This window comes from Cetorhinus maximus, chromosome 18 (genome assembly GCF_964194155.1).
Source record: "Cetorhinus maximus chromosome 18, sCetMax3.hap1.1, whole genome shotgun sequence".
Taxonomy (NCBI): Eukaryota; Metazoa; Chordata; class Chondrichthyes; order Lamniformes; family Cetorhinidae; genus Cetorhinus; species Cetorhinus maximus.
In genome coordinates this window covers 35,561,282-35,583,162 of record NC_135896.1, presented here as the reverse complement: position 1 = coordinate 35,583,162, position 21,881 = coordinate 35,561,282, and the positions used below count along the sequence as shown (strand labels likewise).

Sequence of the window (21,881 nt, the reverse complement as noted above, 5' to 3'; positions counted from 1 at the left end):
GTCAATCACATGGTGTGGGATTGGAATTACATCTCAGCCTGTGCAAGGATGGTAAGTCTCTTTTCCTAAAGAGTACATCAGTGAACCAGTTGCGTTATCACAGTTACTGATAACTTCACGGTCACTTTTATTGATATTGTTATTTTTACATTTTCATTTTTTTCCAAACTGAATTCAAATTCTCAAACTCATTCTCTGGACTAGCAAAGTAATGTAATGACTACATAGCCATTCCCGCAGTATGTACTTTTTGATTTTTACATAGCCTTTGTGATGCATATTTTTTGTTGCACATTAGTTTCAAAGTAATGCACAACACTTAGCGAACATTAATTCTACAATACTAAAATGTACAAACTTATCTCACTTCCAGTAATCAGAACAATTAAAGGAAAGAGATACTTACCAATCAACTTGTCATAGTCCACCCCTTTGGCACTGGTTGTCTGCACAGTCCATGGATCCACAAAGTCACCATCATCTTCTTCAACAGCCAGGCCATTACTATTAACTGGTCTGCTGCTCGTGGGCGGAACGCCAACCTTGTACTCCTGGCCTGTCAATGTTTTATAATCCAGTTTCAGTGCCAACAGTTCCTTTACTGCTGCATCAATTTCTTCCTGCATAAAAAGTGGTAGTTTGCAAAATGAATAATCTTTCTGAACATTTAAAATCAAATAAAGGGTTGTGTATTATCTGCATCCCTTTAAGGGGGGTTGGGGGGGCAGTGCTCCAGGCAGGCTTAGAGGCCTTCGCTACCTGCCTGGCTTCAGCTGTAGCCACAGACCAGCCTATAGTGGAGCTCTCCATCACAATGGTAGCCCAGCTGCTCAGGTCAATTTAAAGTGAAAAAAATTGGAGAGTAGGTGCCTCCATCTTGGGGCACCCTCTCCCTCATTCACCTGAAAGGGCACCTGCTGCTTCTTCAGTGCTGAAGGGCCTCTTACTGGCTGTCCACCTTTTATATCCCACTGGCTGTCCTTAACTGGACAGCAAGCCCACCATCTGGCCAACAGCCAGGTGACTCTTCCCCACGTAGTGCAGGCTTCTGAACCCCATTTCACCATGATGGAGGATTTGAAAGCCCAGGGGAAAATCCGGCTCTTTATTACATTACGTTAACTTTGGTTGATATTATATTACATTTTAAAAACAACTCAATTTCTTAAAAGGTATAAGCACATTGTATTAATTTCTACCACAGTAATACTGACGCATTCTCAATATGATCAGCCAGAGAAATTCAGCAATTAATTCCCATACATTCCAGAATCTGCTCTGGCCCAGTTTTACAAATTGTTGTAGGAGACAAAAAACTTGCATGGTTTGCTGCTGAATGTCACTACCTATTCTGGAATTAGGCAAGACCAGCTGTGTTAAAAATGAGTTGGAGCAATTCCAAGCATAATTAATAAATTAAAAAGTTATTAAACTACCCTAAAGAAATGAAAGTACAATCTTCTTACTTTAAAAAATATTTGTAAAACACACTGCTCCTCTAACACTTGCATTATCCTTTGTTAACAAATACCGCAAAAGCAAATAATTGAGCAGAAATCTGATACAGTTTTATAATCTGATCTTCTAGTTAAGGGAAATAAAGTTAATAAAAACTGAAAATGCTGGAAATACTCAGCAGGTCTGACAGCATCTGTGGAGAATAAAACAGAGTTAACTTTGCAGATCTGTGACCTTTTATCAGAAAGAGGGATAAGGTCGTGCAGGCAGATTTTAGAAAGCTGGAAAGAAACCAGCAAGCAGGACTTTAAATGTAATAATCTCCAGATCACTCCAAATGCCACACACTAGTGCGTATAGAAATAGGAGAATAGAGCAGATGAATGCATGGCTGGAGAGATGGTGCAGGAGAGAGGGCTTTAGATTCTTGGGGCATTGGTGTTGGTTTTGGAGGAGGTGGGACCTGTACAGGCCAGACAGGTTGCACCTGAACAGAGCTGGGACAATGCCCTAGTGGGGCAATTTGCTAGTGCTATTGGGGAGTGTTTAAACTAACTTGGCAGGGGATTGGAACCAGGCGGTAATACTAGAGAGGAAAGAAAAGGCACAAAAAGAATTGGAAGAGACAGACAGTATTACTGTAGGAAATAGTATGGTATTAGGTTGGGTCAAAGTAAAAAGGAAATGGAATAAGGCCTAAATTGCGTTTATTGTGCATGTAGGTGAATGCGTGGAATTTGATAAATAAGGTTGGTGGACTACAGGTGCAGGTTGCCATCTAGGAAAATGATGTTGTGGCAATAAGTCCTGGCTCAAAATATGGTACCAGGCTAAAAATAGAAAGTTCAGAGGGGAAGTGAAAAAGGAAATGAGAGCAGCAAAGAGAGACAGTATGAGAGAGACTGGCAGCTAACATAGAAGGGAATTCAGAAGTCTTCTATAGGCATATAAATAATAAAAAGGTAGTAAAAGGAGGTGTGGAGTCAGCTTGGAAACATAACAGGGATTAACACCTGGAGGCAGAGGGCACAGCTGAGATATTAAATAAGTGCTTTGCATTTGTCTTTACCAAGGAATACAGTACTGTTGAAATCTAGTGAAAGAGGAGAGGGTTGAGACACTGCATGGGCTAAAAATTGTACGGAAATACTAGAAAGGCTGCCAGTACTTAAAGTTGATAAAGTAGTCAGGACCAGAATAGATGCATCTGAGGATATGAGGAAAGTGAAAAGGAATTGCAGCACAGGCCATAACCTTCCAATCCTACTTGGATACAAGGATGGTGTCAGAGACTGGAGAATTGCAAAAGTCATAATCGTGATCAAAAATGGATGGATTAATTAATTAATTAATCAAAAATGTGGATTAATTAAGAAAAGCTAGCACAAATTTATTATGGTTCAATCATGTTTAACTAACTTGATTGAGTTTTTTGATAAGGTAACAGAGAGGGTTGATGAGGATATTGCGGATGATGTGGTGTACATGATGTCCAAAAGGCATTTTATAAAGAGACACATAACAGGCTTGTCAGCAAAGTTGAAGCCCATGGAATAAAAGGAACAGTGGCAGCATAGATACAAAGTTGGTTGAGTGAGTGACAGGGTGAGTAGTGGGGAACAGTTGCTCACTGGACTGAAGGACGATATACAGTGGGGTTCCCTAGAGGTCAGTATTAGGGCCACTGCTTTTCTTGATCTACACGAATGACTTATACCTAGGGGTGTAGGGCACAATTTCAAAATATGCAGATGACACAAAACTTGTAAGAATTGTCAACTGTGGGGATGACAGTGGTAGACTTCAAGAGGACATAGACAGGGTGGTGAATGGGCAGACACATGGCTGATGAAATTTAATGCAGAGAAAGGTGAAATGATACATTTTGGTAGGAAGAATGAGGAAAGGCAATATAAAATAAAATATACAATTCTAAAGAGGCTGCAGCAGCAGAGGGACCTGGGGGTATGTGCACAGAGGTTGAAGGTGGCAGGCCAAGGTAAGAAAACAGTTAATAAGGCTTATGGGATCCTGGGCTTTATAAATAGAGACGTCGAGTACAAAAGCGAGTAAGTTACGGTGAACCCTTATAAAACACTGGTTTGGCCTCAACTGGAGTATTGTCCAATTCTGGGCACCACACTTTAAGAAGGACGTGAAGGCATTCGAGAGGTGCAGAAAAGATTCACGAGAATGGTTCCAGGGATGAGGGAACAAAAACAAAAATACCTGGAAAAACTCAGCAGGTCTGGCAGCATCTGCGGAGAGGAGCACAGTTAACATTTCGAGTCCGAATGACCCTTCAACAGAAGTGCTGAAGGGTCATTCGGACTTGAAACGTTAACTGTGCTCCTCTCCGCAGATGCTGCTAGACCTGCTGAATTTTTCCAGGTATTTTTGTTTTTGTTTTGGATTTCCAGCATCCGCAGTTTTTTGCTTTTATCCAGGGATGAGGGACTTCAGTTAGGAGGACAGAAAAAGTTTAGAAGAGATTTGATAGAGGTGTTCAAATCATGAGCGGTCTGGACAGAGTAGATAGGGAGAAACTGTTCACATTGGTGGAAGGATCGAGAACCAGAGGATGCTGATTTAAAGCAAAAAATCCAGAGACAACAGGAGGAAAAACATTTTTACGCCGTCATTGGTTAGGATCAGGGATGCCTAAGAGTGCATTCAATCATAGCTTTCAAACGAGAAGTGGTTAATAACTGCAGAGAAAAGATTTGTAGGGCTATGGGCAAAAGGCAGGGGAGACGGAGTAGCTGAGTTGCTGTCACAGAAAGTGAGTACAGACACAATGGGCCAAATGATCTTCTGTATTGTAACCATTCTATGATTCTAGTGGGCTAAAAAACTTCTATTTTTATGTTTTATTGATGTACATAATCATCCAATTTATTATTCTAAAATGTGAGATTTCTCAAACATTTTTAGAAAAAAATTATACTTTTTTCTAAAATCTTTGATTGTGGTGTTTAATGGGTTTTCAGAGTACAAATAATTAGGTTTGGGGTGATGCTATGGCATGAGGGGAGTAATGCTCCATGTATTCACATAAAAAGCAATTTTTAAAAACAGCTCTTTAAAAACAGAAAAGAGGCACATAAACAGCCTATAGATTTATGAATATTTCACATTTCTTAGATTCTGTTTATAAAATTGAAGAAGATGTTGTAACATCAGGTCAATTTAAAATCCTAGTCAGATTTACAGAGGCTGGTACTAACTTTATACATTAATGCAATGCAGATATTTCACCTTTGTTGCTTTGTTTGACTTTAGGAGTCGGACAGTGTCCCCTTGGGCAGCCACTTTCCCAAACAATTCCATGGGGGGTGTCGATAAAGACATTTCACACTTGGGAGGAGCTGACACTCTCTTCAAAATGGGCCACTTAATATTTGGACCTGTGAATAAGCCAGATACAGTTATTAAGACAAGGGATTCATACTCAGTCTAAGCCTCAGGCCCCTCACTTTCATGCCGGGGGGCGGAGGCCTAACTCACATCTTGGGGGTGGGGGGGCCCTCGTTCACATCCCGGGTCCAACCCCCAATGGGAAGCATCCTCACCTCCCCCTCTCCCTGATAACACCAGCCGGGTTCCAGCTCCTCACTTACAGCCCCGATTGCATCAGAAACATATAGGGCTGTCGCGGCCAAGACGCTCCGCACCCGCTCTGAGTGAACCGCGAGGCAGGCGGGTCTTCCCCACTGGGCCGCCGTCGGTGCGCCCTCTTTCCACCTCCGCGACCCGAAGATTTAACCAAAAGCTTCGGCGCTCTGGCGCGGACACGTTGGCGCGATCGGACCCCTGAAGAAGTCGCACTCACATCCGGAACTCAACATAAATCAGGTCGTTGCGGGGGTGAGTAGAGCGGAGCGGACAGGAGGTGGGACCGGAAGTTGGTGGGTCTTTAGTTTAAGCTTTGCTGTTGATGATGATGATATTAATCTAAATGTCTAATATTTCCCACCATATGAAGGATGGGATTTCTTTTATCCATAGTTTTAAACAACTCACTCAAAAATCGGTCTGTTGAACGTAAAGGTGGAGCTGGCGGCGTCAGCCCCGGTCTGAATGGGCCACAGAGTCAGTGCCCCGGTTCTTGTATCAGTCTGGACAAACCGCCAACTCCTGACGTACTGACTAAGGCCCTTGAGTCCTTTGAGAAGAGTAAAACTCCTGGAAGCAACGGCTTACCGGCTGAGTTGTATTCGGCTCTGTGGGACTGGATAAAAGTGTAGGAGAGTATGCTCCTGGCTGGCAGCATGTTAGAACCCATGAGGAAAGGCATCATCACCCTCATCTACAAGCAGAAGGGGGAAAGGGAGGAAATTAGAAATTGGTGACCCATTTCATTGTTGAATGTGGACTATAAGATTCTGCCCAAGGTCATCGCCAATCGGGTCAAGTCTGCTCTGGAGTCGGTGATCCACCCTGACCAGACTTGCGCTGTGCCCGGCAGGAAGATCTCTGACAGCCTTGTGCTACTCAGGGATGCGATCGCCTATGTGCATGACAGGGGTGTGGACCCCTGCCTCATCAGCCTGGATCAGGAGAAGGCCTTTGACAGAATATCGCACACATACATGGTGTTTGTGCTTTCCAAAATGGGATTTGGGGAGGGAATCTGCAACTGGATCCAACTGCTCTACACTAACATCAATGTTGCAGTTTCAGTCAATGGGTGGGAATCAGATAGCTTTCTGATTTAAATCTGGAGTCAGGCAGGGCTGCCCTCTCTCCCCTGTCCTGTTTGTGTGTTGCATAGAACCCTTTGCTGAGTCTATCAGGAAAGATCCGGGCATAGGAGGAGTGATGTTCCCAGGCAGTGGAGGCACTCAGGTCAAAGCCTCCCTGTACATGGACGATGTTGCCGTCTTCTGCTCAGATCCGCTGTCAGTGCACAGACTGATCAACATCTGTGACCAATTCGAACTGGCCTCGGGAGCCAAGGTAAATCGTGGCAAGAGTGAGGCCATGTTCTTTGGACTGAGCTGACCGATCCTTTGTCCCCTTCACCGTTAGGTCAGATGGCTTGAAGGTGCTGGGGATATGGTTTGGAGGGACCGGGGCATGCTTTAGAAACTGGAAGGAGTGAGTGGCTATGGTGGAAAACTGGGCATGTGGGAGCGACGCTCCCTTTCCATTGCGGGTAAGAACCTGGTCGTCAGGTGTAAAGCACTCTTGGTGCTGCTGTACGTGGCGCAGGTCTGGCCTATTCCTCACTCCTATGCAGTGGTGATCACCCAAACCATCTTTTGCTTTATCTGGAGATTGAAAATGGATCGTGTTCACAGGGATGTGATGTACAAACCCCTAGATAAAGGGGGAAAAAACATGCCCGACATCACTCTCATCCTGATGACCACCTTTGTGTTTGGCTGCATCAAGCTGTGCGTAGACCCTCTGTAGGCAAACACCAAGTGTCACTACATGCTGAGGTTCTACCTGTCCCCAATGTTGCGAAGAATGGGTCTGGCCACACTGCCGTGGAACGCTCCAAGTAGTTGGACTGTGCTGTACCACCTGTCCCTTGTGGAAAAATTTATGCAGAGAAATACCTTTGACCACAAGTCCATCAGGCAGTAACATCCTGGAAGCCCTGCGGGAAAAGGAGATGGTGGATCCTGTGGGATGGTTCCCCGAGCAGACTGTCAAAGTCATTTGGCAGAATTCCTCGTCGCCAGAACTTTCCAACAAGCACCACAATGTAGCTTGGCTGGTGGTGAGAAAGGCCCTCCCCGTCAGATCCTTCCTACACGCCAGGAGTCTCACCCCCTCTGCACGTTGCCCTCGAGGTGGCCGTGGTGAGGAAGAGACTGTTGTTCACCTCCTTGTGGAATGTGACTTTGCAAAGAAGGCCCGGAGAGAGATGCAGTGGTTTCTGTCGAGGGTCGTCCCGAGCAGTGCTGTGATACAGGACTCTGTGCTCTATGGGCTGTTCCCAGGGACACACACACCAAGACAAACATCAACTGCAGCTGGAGGATCATCAACTCGGTGAAAGACGCTCTTTGGTCTGCCTGAAATTTGTTGGTCTTCCAGTGCAAAGAGTTGACCCTGACCGAGTGTTGCAGACTGGCACATTCCAAGGTCCAGGACTATGTGCTGAGGGATGCACTAAAGCTTGGGGCAGCTGCCGCAAAGGCGCAATGGGGAGAAGTCGCTGTCTAAGACCTTTCTGCCATAGTGCACCGAGGGGCCAGGAACTGTATGACTCACAATGAATGTATGTAGTGAATACTGTACGTAGTGAATATTAAATGTATCACAATTGCGTTGAAGCACCTCAGAGTGCAACATGATGTATGTTGATAATTCCAATACCATTGTACTGTCTGTCTGTCTGTAATGATCATATTTAAATGACTTTATTATTCATTGATTGTATTGAAGCAGCTCGAGTTCCATGTGTAAAAGTTGAATATGATTGTACTTTTTGTGATGGCCATTTAGAAATGTTTGTAATGTTCTTTCAGATATTTTATGAATAAAATATATTTTTCCAAAAAAAAATCTAACTCACTACTGCATAGGGGCATCTGTATATCCTAGTAGGTCTGATAGACAGACTGGTCAAGTTTTGTTCGTAAAATTGTGGATGCTGGAAATCTGAAACAAAAACAAAGTGCAGAAAAAACTCAGAAGAAGTTAAAATGGGGGACTGGAAATGTTTCTGTTTCTGTCCCCACAGATGCTGCCAGACCCGCTGGATTTTTCCAACATTTTCTCTTTTGTTTCAAGTTTTGTTCATTATGGCCTAACAGCATAATTTATTGTTATGGAGCAACTGCTATTTTTAGTTCTTTATAAAAAAAAACAAACTTTATACCGCAGGAAAGTTGTGGCTCTGCTAGCTCTCTCATCTAAATGCTGTCCCATCCAAAACTACAGTGTTAGTTTTCACATGTATGTTGATTACACCCAGCTCTACTTCACCACTACCTCAATTCCTCCACTGTTGCAAAATTATCAGACTGTTTATCGGACATCGAGTACTGGATAAGCAAATGTTTCCTCCAATTAAATAATAGGAAGATTGAACCATTGTTTCCAGTCCCTGCTCCAAATTCTGGTTCCCAGCTACCAACACCTTCCCTCTCCCTGATAACAGTTTGAGACTAAATCAGTCTGTTTGCAACCTTAGTGTCACATTTGACCCAGGGATGAGCTCCTTCTCATATAAGCACGCCATCACTAAGAGCCTATTTCCATCCCTATAATATCGCCAAGCTTGCCCTTGACTCAGCTCATCTGCTACTGAAACACTCACTTCTACTTTTGTTATCTCTAGACTTGACTATCCCAATGCACTACTGATTGGTCACCTATATCCCACTCCCCATAAACTTGAGGTCATCCAAAACTCTGCTGCAAGTACCTTGACTTGCACTAAGTCTCATTCGCATATCACCTTCTGCTCCCTGCCATTAGCTCTCGTTCAAGCAATGTCTTGATTTTAAAATTCCCATCATGGTTTCAAATCCCTCCATGGCTCACACTTCCTTTATCTCTGATCTTCCCCCAGCTCCACAACCCTCTGAGATATTTGCATGCATCTAGTTCTGACCTCTTGAGCATCCCCGATTTTAGTCTCTCCAGCATTGGTGGCCATGCCTTTAGCTGCCTAGGCCCTAAGCTCTGGAATCCCTCCCAGTAGTGCTCTCCCACTCTACCTCACTTACTTCCTTTGAGACATTGCTTAAAACTTACCACTTTGACAAAGCTTTTGGTCATTTGATCTTGTATCTCCTTTTGTGGCTTGGTGTCATATTTTGTTTTTTAATGTTCCAGAGAATTGCCTTAGGACATTTATTACGTTAAAGGCCCTGTATAAATATAAGTTGTTGTTGACTTTGCACACACGTCAAGACAAACTAATTTTCAGGCAAAGTGGTGTTGGAAAATAATTAGACTTAAGCATACAGATGGAATTTGGTCACCTCTTGGCGAAGGATATAATTACAGGATGACATTTAAATAGCTAATTTCCATTATAAATATGGATTTGGAATTTACAAAGGTAAAATGTTGACGGCAACTATGTGCAGATTTAAGGTTTGTAAATCTTGATGCATTTCCCAGTGCGGAATATGGTCTCTCTTAGCACTTTGCTCCCTTTGTGTTGTGGTTTCCCTTTTTTTCGCTCTTCTGACACTTTTTAACTATTTTGCCTCTTTCTCTATCCTCTTCTGATTATCTTTTACCAGGGAGGTCGTGGGTGATATGGTGTAATATGGTACGACATGGCATGGTGGTGAAAGGAAACATCAGAGGCCACAAGCTACATTTGAGATGGGCATTGCAGGGAATTTGTATCCTCGGCAGCTATTTTCACAACTCATCACTAAAATACTCATCTCTCACTGAGTCCCCTGCATCACATTAACCCTTCATCTAACCTTTATCTAGCCTTCATCTAACCATCAACACCCCTTCGACCTTTTGTTTATGACATCTTTTGCAATCTCTCCTTTGCTTCCACCGGCCTTCTATCCAGCCTCATCTGCCCCACCACCCTTAAACAGTATACATTTCACTACATTTCTACTTCTCTTTAGTTCTGAAGAAGAATCATCCGGACAGATGCTGTTGGGCCTGCTGAGTTTTTCCAGCAATTTTTGTTTTTGTTTCAGATTTCCAGCATCTGCAGTATTTTGCTTTTAACCCTTTGTCTTCCCCTGATGCCTTTCCTTCAAATCGCTCTCTCCCACTGCTTGCTCATACATGTACCTTCTCTTTCCTGCACCGTCACTCACCATAATCTAGTTTTCCCCTGCCACTAGTTCACCTTACTGTCTGTGGATGTGTTAAAGAACGCAGACATTCCCACACCTGTAACTATTTCATCCTCTATCATATCCCTCTCTTGAAATAATTAGTTGGCTTGTAAATTCAACTTTTTTGTGCAGTTTAACTAATATGCATGAAGTTACCTCCTCCCTTCTGCATCCCCCCACCCCAACCCACCCCCTGATTAATACAGTTTATAAATTTTATAGAACACTTAAAATGCGACAGGGGTGCAATCACTTCACTTATTTTGTTTCTTTCACAAACAAGCACACACAAGTCTCTCTCTTTAAATAAACATTTAATATAATCTTTACCATATCAAATCTTTTGAAATTTGTCTCAAAATTTTTTGAAAGTCCCTTATGTGGTATTTTATCAGATGTCTTTTGGAAATCGGTATATACACTGCATTTCTTTGTCAAGATAGTTTATTTCCTCAAACATTTCTATTAAATTTGTCAGATATGACTTCCATTTTACACATCCGGGCCTTCATTTTTATTCTGCTTCTCGGTGAGTTTTAATTTGATTGTATTATGGCCTCTAGAAACTTTCACACTCAATGATAATGGAATTAAAGGTCTATGGTTAAATGGCTTAACTCTTTCTCCCTTCTTGAATATATTTAAATGGGTTTTCAATCTTCTTGTCTCTAATACTTTTCATTCATGGCTGTAAATATGTAGACTTTAAGTTTTGTGTGTAGTGCTAATAAAGCATGGGACTGGCAAATGTTCTATATAGCCTTGCCATTCTATATGATCCATTAACATCTGCACAGCTGAGTATTGTTACAGCAGGGATATCTGGTTTTCTTACTACGCTTGCTTCAAACACGAATATCACCTAGTCTGTAATGAACTTACAATGTGCTTTTATTAGAAAGGAGGGAAATAATCCATATTTTAGAGGTGTAAGATAACCTTTTGGAGTAAAAATATTAAAGGCACAATAGTAGTTTAATTTAAAAAGTAGAAAATTGCATCATAATGTCTAATAAAACAACTTTCATTCTTAAAATTAATAAAAATGTTGTAATTACAGGAAGCTCCATCAGGTTCACAGCCAGAAGCAGAGTGCATATCCTATCCATTACAGATTGCCACATGAATTCTCTGGTTGCCTATGAGTCTTCAGATTCTGAAACAGACAATGACAAAAGTGAAGAAGTCAATTTTCTTCAGAGAAAAGATGATTTTGTTCACTCTAAATTTCAATGTCAGTCTGTACTTCCAACTGTCACAGGATTGGAATCTTCTCGATGTGGTTTCGAGTTAAAAGTTGCATCTACTGGAAGTAGCAATAAGGAATACAATTGGCGCAGTACGCCGAATTATGCACAGAGAGACCTCCGTGTAACTCCCAGACCTCCAGAGCTGTCTTTAAATGATGAGGCATATTTTCAGTTTTCTAACAATAACTATAAAAATGCATTGGACCTGATGCAGAAATCTGATAGAATTCCTGCAAAGATGGTGCCCTTGGCTCAGAAGAGATTATATCAAGACTCATTGGCTGCTGCTCAAAATATTAAGCCTTACATACCAAAAAGACTGAGGCAGAAAGAAGTAACTTATGAAAGCAAAGACAGCACTGAAGTTTTGAACTCTGAGAAAAACTATACTCCACCAGAAGAACATCGGTTAAGTCTGTTGAATAGAATTTCAGACTTCATTAAGCCCTACCTGGAAAACCAATGCAAAACTTCAGACATACCAAAACGCTTGGTGTTCCACATCTCTCAGCACAAGGGACCAGTAACTACAATAGAATGGTGTCCTGTGCAGCAACACAGTCACTTACTGCTCTCTGCCTCCATGGATAAGTCTATAAAGGTAGAGTTCCATTATGTAGAACATATATGCTGGGTATCAGTTTGTACTCAAAGATGAATAATTAATTTTGTTAAAATCTTTATTGGCCAATTGACACCTAATATATTTGGAAATATGGATTTTCATAAATATTTGATTCACCTTAATTTACTTTCTGCCCTCTTCAAATGCCTTTACACCTGGAATGTGATAAACCCATTTCATTGCTTTTGGACTAATATTGCAAATAGCTTCATTTTTGAAATTCCAAAGCAACTACATTGGGAGACATGTCAAAAGAACATGAGATACGAATGTAAGAACATAAGAAATAAGAACATGAGCAGGCCATTCATCTGCTTGAGCCTGCTCCATCTTTCAGTCAGATCATGGCTGATCTTCTACCTCTGCTACACTTTCCTGTCCTATCCCTATATCCCCAGATTCCCTTCCTATCTAAAAATTTGTCGATCTTTGATTTGAATATACTCAATGCCTGTTGAGCATTCACAACTCTCCAGGGTAGAGAATTCCAAAGATTCACAGCCTTTGATTGAAGAAATGTCGATCCTAAGTGACCAATTCCTAATTCTGAGTCTGTGAGCAATAGTTCTAGAGACCCCAACTGGGAAACACCCAGCATCAAGCCCCTCAAGAATTTCATGTTTCAATGAGATCCACTCTCATTCTTCTAAACTCTGGGCAATATAGGACTGGTCTGCTCGATCTCTCCTCGTAGGACAATACTGTCATCCCAGGAATCAGTCCAATGAACCATCATTGCACTCCATCTAAGGCAATTATATCCTTCCTTAGGTAAGAAGATTAAAGCTGAACAGAGTACTCTAAAGTATAGGCCCTATACAAGCCAGTAGGGCTTCTTTACTCTTGTAATCCAATTCCTTTGTAACGCCTTTCTTAATTGCTTGCTGTTCCTACATGTTTACTTTGTGAATATGGCAGATGGAATATAATGTGGAAAAATATGAAGTTATCCACTTTGGTAGGGAAAACAGAAATGCAGATTATTTATTAAATGGGGAGAGATTGGGATGTCCGAAGAGATCTGGGTGTTCTTGTTCATAAGTCATTGAAAGCTAACGTGAAGGTGCCACAAGCAATTAGAAAGGCAGATGGTATGTTAGTCTATATTGCAAGGGGATTTGAGTACAGGAGTAAGGAAGTCTTGCTGCAATTGTATAGAGCCTTAGTGAGACCACACCTGGAGTATTGCATGCGTTTTTGGTCTCCTTATCTAAAAAAGGATGTACAGACCAGAGAGGGAGTGCAACAAAGGCTTACCAGACTAATCCCTGGGATGGTGGGATTGCCCTATGAGGAGAGATTGAGGAAATTGGGCCTGTATTCTCCAGAATTTAGAAGAATGAGACCTCATTGAAGTGCACAAAATTCCTACAGTGCTGGACAGGGTAGATGCTGGAAGGATGTTTCCCCTGGTTGGGTGTCTAGAACCAGAGGGCACAGTCTCAGAATAAGAGGTAGGCCATTGAGGACTGAGAGGAGGAGGTATTTCTTCACTCGGCAGGTGGTGAACCTTTGGAATTCTCTACCCCAGAGGATTGTGAAGGATCAGTCATTGAGTATATTCAAAGAGAGGCCGATAGATTTCTAGATACCAATAATGTCAAGGGATAGGGGGATAGGTGGGAATCTGGCATTGAGGTAGATGATCAGCCATGATCTAGTTAGATGCTAGAGCAGGCTCAAGGGGCTGAATGGCCTACTCCTGTTTCTATGTTCCTAAAGGTGCATAGGTCTCTGAATACCAATATTTCCTAGCCTCTCACCATTCAGAAAATATTCTGCTTTTCTATTTTTCCTACCAAAGTGGATAACTTCACATTTCCCCATCTTATATTCCATTTGCCATGTTCTTGCCCTCTCATTTAACCTGTCTAAGTACATATAGGTTTGCCTTTTTGCATCCTCCGTACAGTTTACTACCCCAGCCAACTTTGTATCATCTGCTCACCTGGGTACATTATACTTGTACCTGTTATCTAAGTCATTGATATAGATTGTAAATATCTGAGGCTCAGGCTCTGATCCTTGCAACACCCCATTAGTTACAGTCTGCCAAGCTGAAAATAACTCTCTTATTCCTAATCTAATTTTTGTCAGTTCACACATCCTTCATCCATTCTAATATATTATCCCACCCCATAAGTCCTAATCTTTTGTAATAACCACTTATACCTTTATTCAATCTTTTTTGAAAATCCAAATGTACTACATCCACTGGTTTCACCCTTATCCACCCTACTAGTTACACTCTCAAAAAACTGTAATATATTTGTCAAGCATGGTTTCCCTTTCTAAAATTGTGTTGACACTGCCCAAGCACAGTTTCCAAATGCTCTGTCACCACATCCCTAATAATAGATTCTAGCTTTTTCTCAATGACTGATGTCAAGTTAAACTGACCTATTTCTTTCTGTTTTCTCTCTCTCTCTCTCTCTATTACATTACAGTTTAATTATCTTGTGTTTGTTCACCAATGCAATGGTTGTAACAGACTTTTTTTGTGCATAGTAGTGGTGCAATGCTGTTTTGAAACAAATCTGTTAATTACATGACTTAAAGAAAGATCCCCATCACAATAGTTGAAAATGTTTTCCCAGAATACACACAGGAGTTGTGGAACACTATGACTTTGAATCATGATCTATTAATCAATAGAGAAAATACATATCTGACTCTAATTACAGAAACCTGGAGTTTTTTTTTGAAGAGGTAACAGAGAGGGTTGGTGAGGGTAATGCTGTTGATGTGGTGTACATGGACTTTCAAAAGGCATTCAATACAGTTCCACACAACAGACTTGTGGGAAAAATTATGGCTTATGGAATAAAAGGGACAGGAGCAATGTGGATACAAAATTAGCTGAATAATAGGAAACAGAGGGTAGTGGTCAATGGATATTTTTGGGGCTGGAGGAAGTTTTGTAGTGGAGTTCCCCAGGGGTTGGTATTGGGACCTTTGCTTTTCCTGATATACATTAATGATCTAGATCTTGGTGTGCAGGGGACAATTTCAAAGTTTGCAGATGATAGAAAACTTGGAAGCATTGTAAATTGTGAGGAGGACAGTATGGAACTTCAGAACAACATAGACAAGTTGTTGCGGAGAAGTGTGAGGTGATTCATTTTGGTAGGAAGGACATGGAGAGACAATATAAAATAAGGGGTACAATTCTTAAGAGTATGCAGGAGCAGAGAGACCTGGCTGCATAGATCATTGAATGTAGCAGGACAGGTGGAGAGAGCAGTGAATAAAGCATATAACATCCTGGGCTTTATAAATAGGGGCATAGAGAGCAAGAGCAGGGAGGTTATGATGAGCTTATATAAGACACCAGTTAGACCTCAGCTGGAGTATTGTGTACAGTTCTGGATGCCACACTGTAGAAAGGATGTGAATGCATTGGAGAGAGTGCAGAAGAGGTTTACAAGAATGGTTCCAGGGATGAGAAACTTGAGTTATGAAGATAGATTGGAGAGTTTGGGACTGTTCTCCTTGGAGAGGAGAAGGCTAAGAAGTGATTTGATAGAGGTGTTCAAAATCCTGAGGGAGCTGGAGAGAGTAGATAGGGAAAAACTGTTCCCGCTCGTCAAGTGGTTAGAGTCTGGAATGCATTGCCTGGAGGAGTGATGGAAGCAGGTTCAATTGAGGCATTCAAGAGGGCAATAGATGATCATTTGAATAAAAACAATGTTCAAGGGTACGGGGGAAAAAGTAGGAGAATGTCACTAAGTCATAATGCTCATTTAGAGAGCCAGTGCAGACATGATGGGCTGAATGGCCTCCTTCTATGCCATAACAATTCTGTGATTCTGTGAAATCTAATGATGTAAAGAAATAGAACTGTCAGCCATGTTGATGTGGCTAGGTACAGATTTTAAACTGCTCTGGATTATATTCTCAAATCCTAATTTAGACCATATAATTACAGGTGCATCAGATTGTTACATTAATTTGTCTCATTACTTGAAAACAATTCAAACTCAATTCTATTTAAGTTAAGCTTATTCTGGGACATTTTATAGAATTCAGAAAAGAAAGCAAATTGTAAATTTATACCACATTAAGTGATATCTCTACGCTTGATTTTTATTCCTTAATGGAAGAATAATCTAATGCATAACTCAATGCTAGCAGAGGAAATGGCTGAAATGAGGTATAATAAAATGATAATGAAGCAATGCAACATGATTTGAAGGTTTTTAATACTGTGCAGTTGATATAGACTGTGATAAAAGCAAAATACCGCGGGCGCTGGACGTCTGAAATAAAAACAGAAAATGCTGGAAAAACTGAGCAGGTCTGAAGACGGGTCATACAGGCTCAAAACGTTAACTCTGTTTTTCTCTCCACAGATGCTGTCAGACCTGCTGAGCTTTTCCAGCATTTTCTGTTTTTATTTAATATAAACTGGACACCTTTTTCAATTGTGCAATGGGAATGATGGCTTATGTCTTGCATTGTATCTTGTGTTTTTGGAACCTTTTGGAATCTTAATTTCAAGCTGTGAAATAGGATTATTCACAAATACCTTGAGTTCTCCAATGCTTATGGGAGTCCGTATTCTGTGGTATATTACCGTGTCTTTAATCTTTGGGTGATTTTTCCCTATGCTGGGAGGACGGGTCAGTATGTTCATAATACTTGATGCTAATTTTAAAACTACTAAACAAATTCTATCTGCAACTTCTTATTTAAAATCTTATTTCAAAATTGAGGTCATTATATAAAAGATGAAATTCAAGGTGGTTGCTGGTGCCTTGTGATTACCAGACTTGTATCTTAACATATATGCCACATGTAGAAAAACATTGTATGTGATGAATGCGCAGGATCTGGAATACCCTACCTGAGAGTGTGGTGAAGGCAGATACAATTGGGGCTTTCAAAAGGGAATTAGATAAGCACCTGTAGAGAAAGAAATGCTGAGCTACATGGATAGTTCAGAGGAGTGAGACTAACTGAGTTGCTCTTTCAAAGAGCTGGTACTCTCACATGGGCCAAATGGCCTTCTGTGCTGCAATCCCTCTATTATTCTATGCAACTTCATTTTGCGTTGAATCATTTTGGAATGTCCTGAGGTGATGAAAGTTGTTAAACAAATACAAGTTCTTTTTCACACCAAGTAGTCTTCGATCTGTATGATCTCTATTGCAGAAACATCTTTCCTGTCAAATGTGGAGTCCAAACCTGCTCTCAGTACTCCATACTGCTGTTTTACTAAGGGTTTGTCAGGTTCACTATTATTTCTTGACATTTATATTCTATGCCTCTTGCTGAAAAACCAAATATTCAATTCACGTTTGTATGGCTTTATCTACTTGAGGTGCTTCTTTTAATTTCTTATGAACCTGAAACTCATCTCCCTCAGTTCTTTGATATCACCCAGCTTTCCCACAGTTAAATATAACTTTTTAAAACATAATGTCAAATCTCTTGTTCTCTTACACATCAAATCTCTTACACATTAAATTCAATCTGCCACTTTTTTTGCCTATTCTAGTATCTCATCAATATATTCTTGCAACTTTCTTTGTTCCTAACAATGATGCTTCCTAATTTAATATAGTCTGCAAATTTGGCAGCGGTCCCTCTAACCCTATATCCACAGAATCGAATATCACAATAAACAGAGTTGGCCCAGAACAGATACCTGTGGGACATCACTACCCACTTGCAACCTCTCTGAGAAACACCTTTTACTCCTGTTCTTGCTTTCCTCCCTTTTAACCAGTTCTTAATTCAAGCTACTATTCTAATTTCACACCCTTTAATTTTCTCCAATAGTTTCCTGTGTGGGTCCTTGTCAAGGGCTGTCTGCACCACACGCATTGCATTTCCCCATCCACCGTATTTGTCACTTCCTTAAATTACTAACTGGGGCCTTTTTGAAATAATATGATCTCTGAACATCAAAAGGATTTTGGTTTAAAATAACCAGTATAAAGAGTTCTCTAGATCTGCAGTTAGCTTGAGAACCATTTACTCTTAGTTCACTTGGTGAAATGTAAGTGGCCTCTTCAGGATCAGTTCTAGGGATCTCTGTGACAAAAGCTGACACAATTTAGAATGTTTAGAGCTGAGTTTTATTTCTGCCAGTTGTTCCCTGTCATTCTTCTCCCTAATTGCTGGGCGTAAAATCATCAGCACCAATCGCTTTGTGGTAACTCATCATGTGTCATTCTTCATGTGTGATTCTTGTGTCAGCATGATTTTAGAGGCATCATGACTCAGTTCAGTTTGACCTCGCCCAGTGTCCATGTACTTGTCGGGATCACTGAATAATTATCAGACTAACCTCATTTCCTCTAGTTTAAAGGAACAGGGGCCAATTGTTTTGCTGCCACTCGTTGCTCTGGTTGGGATTGGATAACTCAGCAAGGATTGGTGATTGAACCTGGGAACATTGGGCTACCTTCAAAGAGGAGATGGTTTGGGCACAGTGTGTTCCCTCAAAAGGGAAGGGTAGGAAAAACAAACCCAGAGTTCCGTGGATGACAAAGGAGATAGAAATTAAGTTAAAGAAGAAAAAGTGTGCCTGCGACAGGTGTCAGGTAGCAAATTGAGAACCAAGCTGAATACAGGAGGTTCAGAAGGAATGTGAAAAAGCAAATACGAGAAGCAACTGAAAAAAACTGGCAGCTAACATAAAAGGAAATTCCAAAGTATCCAATTAGCATATCAATAGTAAAAGGGTGGGAAAAGGAGGAGTAGGGCCGATTAGGGACCAAAAAGGGGGTTTACACATAGAGGCAAAAGGCATAGCTGAGGCGTTAAATGAATACTTTGTAACTGTCTTTACCCAGGAGGCAGATGCTGCCCAGGCCATGGTGACATAGGAAGAAACTCAGTTGCTGGAAGGATTTAAAATTGATAAGGAGGAGGTATTAGATAAGCTGTCAGTACTGAAAGTTGATAAGGCACCGGGAGCGGATGAGATGCATCCAAGAATATTGAAGGAAGTGAGAGTGGAAATTGCAGAGGCGCTGGCAATAATCTTTCAATGTTCCCTGGATTCGGGGGAGGTGCTGGAGGACTGGAGAATTGCAAACATTACACCCTTGTTCAAAAGATTTTGTAAAGATCTGCCCTGCAATTACAGACCAGTCAGTTTAACTTCGGTGGTGGGGAAACTTCTAGAAACAATTATTCAGGATGGAATTAATAGTCACATGGAAAAATGTGGAATGATTTGGAAGAGTCAGCATGGATTTGCTAAAGGAAAATTGTGCCTAACTAACTTGCTGGAGTTTTTGAAGAGGTAACAGAGATGGTTGATGAGAGCAAGTTGTTGATGTGGTGTATATGGACTTCCAAAAGGCCACATAACAGACTTGAAGAAAGCTATAGGTCATGGAATAAAAGGGACAGTAGCAACGTGGATACAAATTTGGCTGAGGGATAGGAAACAGAGAGTAATGATTAATGGGTATTTTTTGGGCTGGAAGAAGGTTTGTAGTGGAGTTCCCCAGGGGTTGTACTGGGACCCTTGCTTCTCCTGATATATATAAATAATCTAGATCTTGGTGTGCAGAGGACAATTTCAAAATTAGCGGATGACACAAAATTGGGAGAATTAAAAACTGTGAGTAGGACAATGTAGAACTTCAGAAGGACATTGACAGTGGGCAGTGGAGTGGGCAGATAGGTGGGAGATGAAGTTCAATGCGGAGAAGTGTGAGGTGATACACTTTGGTACAAAGAACATGGAGAGACAGTATAAAATAATGGGTACTATTCTAAAGGCTGTGCAGGAGCTGAGAGTCCTGTGTGTATATGTACGTAAGTCATTAAAGGTGGCAGGACAGGTAGAGAGAGCTGTTTCTAAAGTATACAGTATTCTAGGCTTCATTAATAAGGGCATAGAGTACAAGAGCAGGGAGGTTAAGATGAACTTTAAGACACTGGTTCAACCTCCGGTGGAGTATTGTGTACAGTTCTGGGCACCACACTATAGGAAGGATGTGAACACACTGGAGAGAGTGCAGAAGAGGTTTACAAGAATGGCTCCAGGGATGAGACACTTCAGTTATGAGGAAAGATGGGAGAAGTTGGGAGTGTTTTCCTTGGAGAGGAGAAAGCTAAGAAGAGACTTGATAGAAGTTTTCAAAATTATGAGAGGTCTGGACAGAGTAGATAGGGAGAGACTGTTCCTGCTTGTAAATGGATCGAGAACCAGAGGGCACAATTTTTAAAGTGTTTTGTAAAAGAAGCAAATGCGAGATGAAAAAAAACCTTTTCACACAGCGAATAGTTAGGGCTTGGAATGCACTGCCTGGAAGTGGAGGCAGGTTCAATTGAGGCATTCAAAAGGGCATTGGATGATTATTTAAATAGAAAACAATGTGCAGGGTTACGGGCAATAGATTGGCACTTAGTTAAAATGCTCAGAGAGCCGGTGCAGACGCGATGAGCCAAATGGCCGCCTCCTACATTGTAACATTTCTGCGATTCACTGCCTTAGACACCAGGGGTTTTTGTACTTTTTTTTAAAGGAGATGTTGGTGAGTTAACTGAGAACAAGTGCAACGAGGATATAGTTGATTGCACTGTATATTTCTGAGCTGCCAACCTATGTTTTATGGAGAAATTCTTGCAAAATTATACATATTGATTTGCTTGTGATGAGAGAAATCCCTGCTAGATGTATAAAGAGGTAAAATACTTTGCTGCTCACTTCCAGTTAAAAACATCTGTATCTATCATTAAAAGTCTTGCATCAGATGTGCACTTCCTGTCCGCACTTCTCTGTCAACATATACTGTTGTAAATTGCTCTGTCGTGTTTCCTATTCAAATTTAGTTACCTGTCACACTGTAGTTGCAGATTCTGGCCATGGGATGGCTCTCTCTGTGCACTAATTTGTAAATCGTTTCTATGAACTCTTGTCACCAAATTGTACTTAAAAAATGCCATGGGCATTTTTGTTAGTTCTTTTTTAAAACTAGGACTTTTTTAAAAAAAGGGATCTGATGAGAAATTTTAGCTTTAATATCGTGTTTCTCTGATTGTTGAATGCTATCCCATTTCTGGGTGGATGTAGTTTTTATGATTTCTTAAAGAGTCTTGAGTCCTGAGGCTCATGTGATGGAATCTGTCTATCTCACTTACAGTATTAATCTTTCAGTTTGTGGCATTCTTCATGTAAGGTTGACTATGAGACTTTTATATTGTGCTGCTTGATGTGAATCTTGGGACATGATATTTTTTACAGGGTAAATGTGAAAAAGTTATTTTGAAGGCAAGCTAGTAAAAATCTGTGCTAATATTGAGAACTAGCACAGGTTTGTAGTAGATGTTTCACAAAAGGAGGGAGGGAAAAACAGAGAATTACAGACTGATTAGCCTAACATCAGTGGTAGGGAAAATGCTAGAGCCTATTATAAAGGATGTGATAACAGGACATTTGGGATTAGACAAAATCAACATGGATTTGTGAAAGGGAAATCATGTTTGACAAACCTATGGAGTTTTTTGAGGATGTAACTAGCAGAATAGATAAGGGAAAACCAGTGGATGTGGTGTATTTGGATTTTCAGTAAGCTTTTGATAAAGTCCCACATAAGAGGTTAGTGTGTAAAATTAAAGCACATGGGATTGAGGGTAATATATTGGCATGGATTAAGAATTGCTTAGCAGACAGTAAACAGAGTAGAAATAAATGGGTTTTTCTCAGAATGGCAGACGATGACTAGTGGGGCACCGCAGAGATCAGTGCTTGGGCTCCAGCTATTCACAATTATATTATATATACGATTTGGATGA

The 21,881-nt window shown here is 41.0% G+C and overlaps 2 protein-coding genes across 3 annotated transcripts in view; one reads left to right on the top strand and one right to left on the bottom strand.

Annotated features, from left to right (window-relative positions):
- wars1 (tryptophanyl-tRNA synthetase 1) overlaps nucleotides 1-5,324 on the bottom strand; it is a 33,752-nt gene extending 28,428 nt beyond the window's left edge. The window contains exons 1-3 of one of the 2 annotated variants that reach the window (XM_078562378.1): nucleotides 5,079-5,324; nucleotides 4,717-4,865; nucleotides 407-620 (exon numbers count right to left, since the gene is read on the bottom strand). In XM_078562378.1, the coding sequence (XP_078418504.1) occupies nucleotides 407-620; nucleotides 4,717-4,809 (307 nt within the window). In that variant the 5' untranslated portion in view covers nucleotides 4,810-4,865; nucleotides 5,079-5,324. The remainder of the gene's footprint in view (nucleotides 1-406; nucleotides 621-4,716; nucleotides 4,866-5,078) is intronic. The other variant, XM_078562380.1, reaches the window with a different exon arrangement.
- A 6,042-nt stretch (nucleotides 5,325-11,366) lies between these two features.
- Nucleotides 11,367-21,881, top strand: part of wdr25 (WD repeat domain 25) — an 86,799-nt gene continuing 76,284 nt past the window's right edge. The window contains exon 1 of the mRNA XM_078562377.1: nucleotides 11,367-12,095. Coding sequence (XP_078418503.1) covers nucleotides 11,367-12,095 — 729 coding nt within the window. The remainder of the gene's footprint in view (nucleotides 12,096-21,881) is intronic.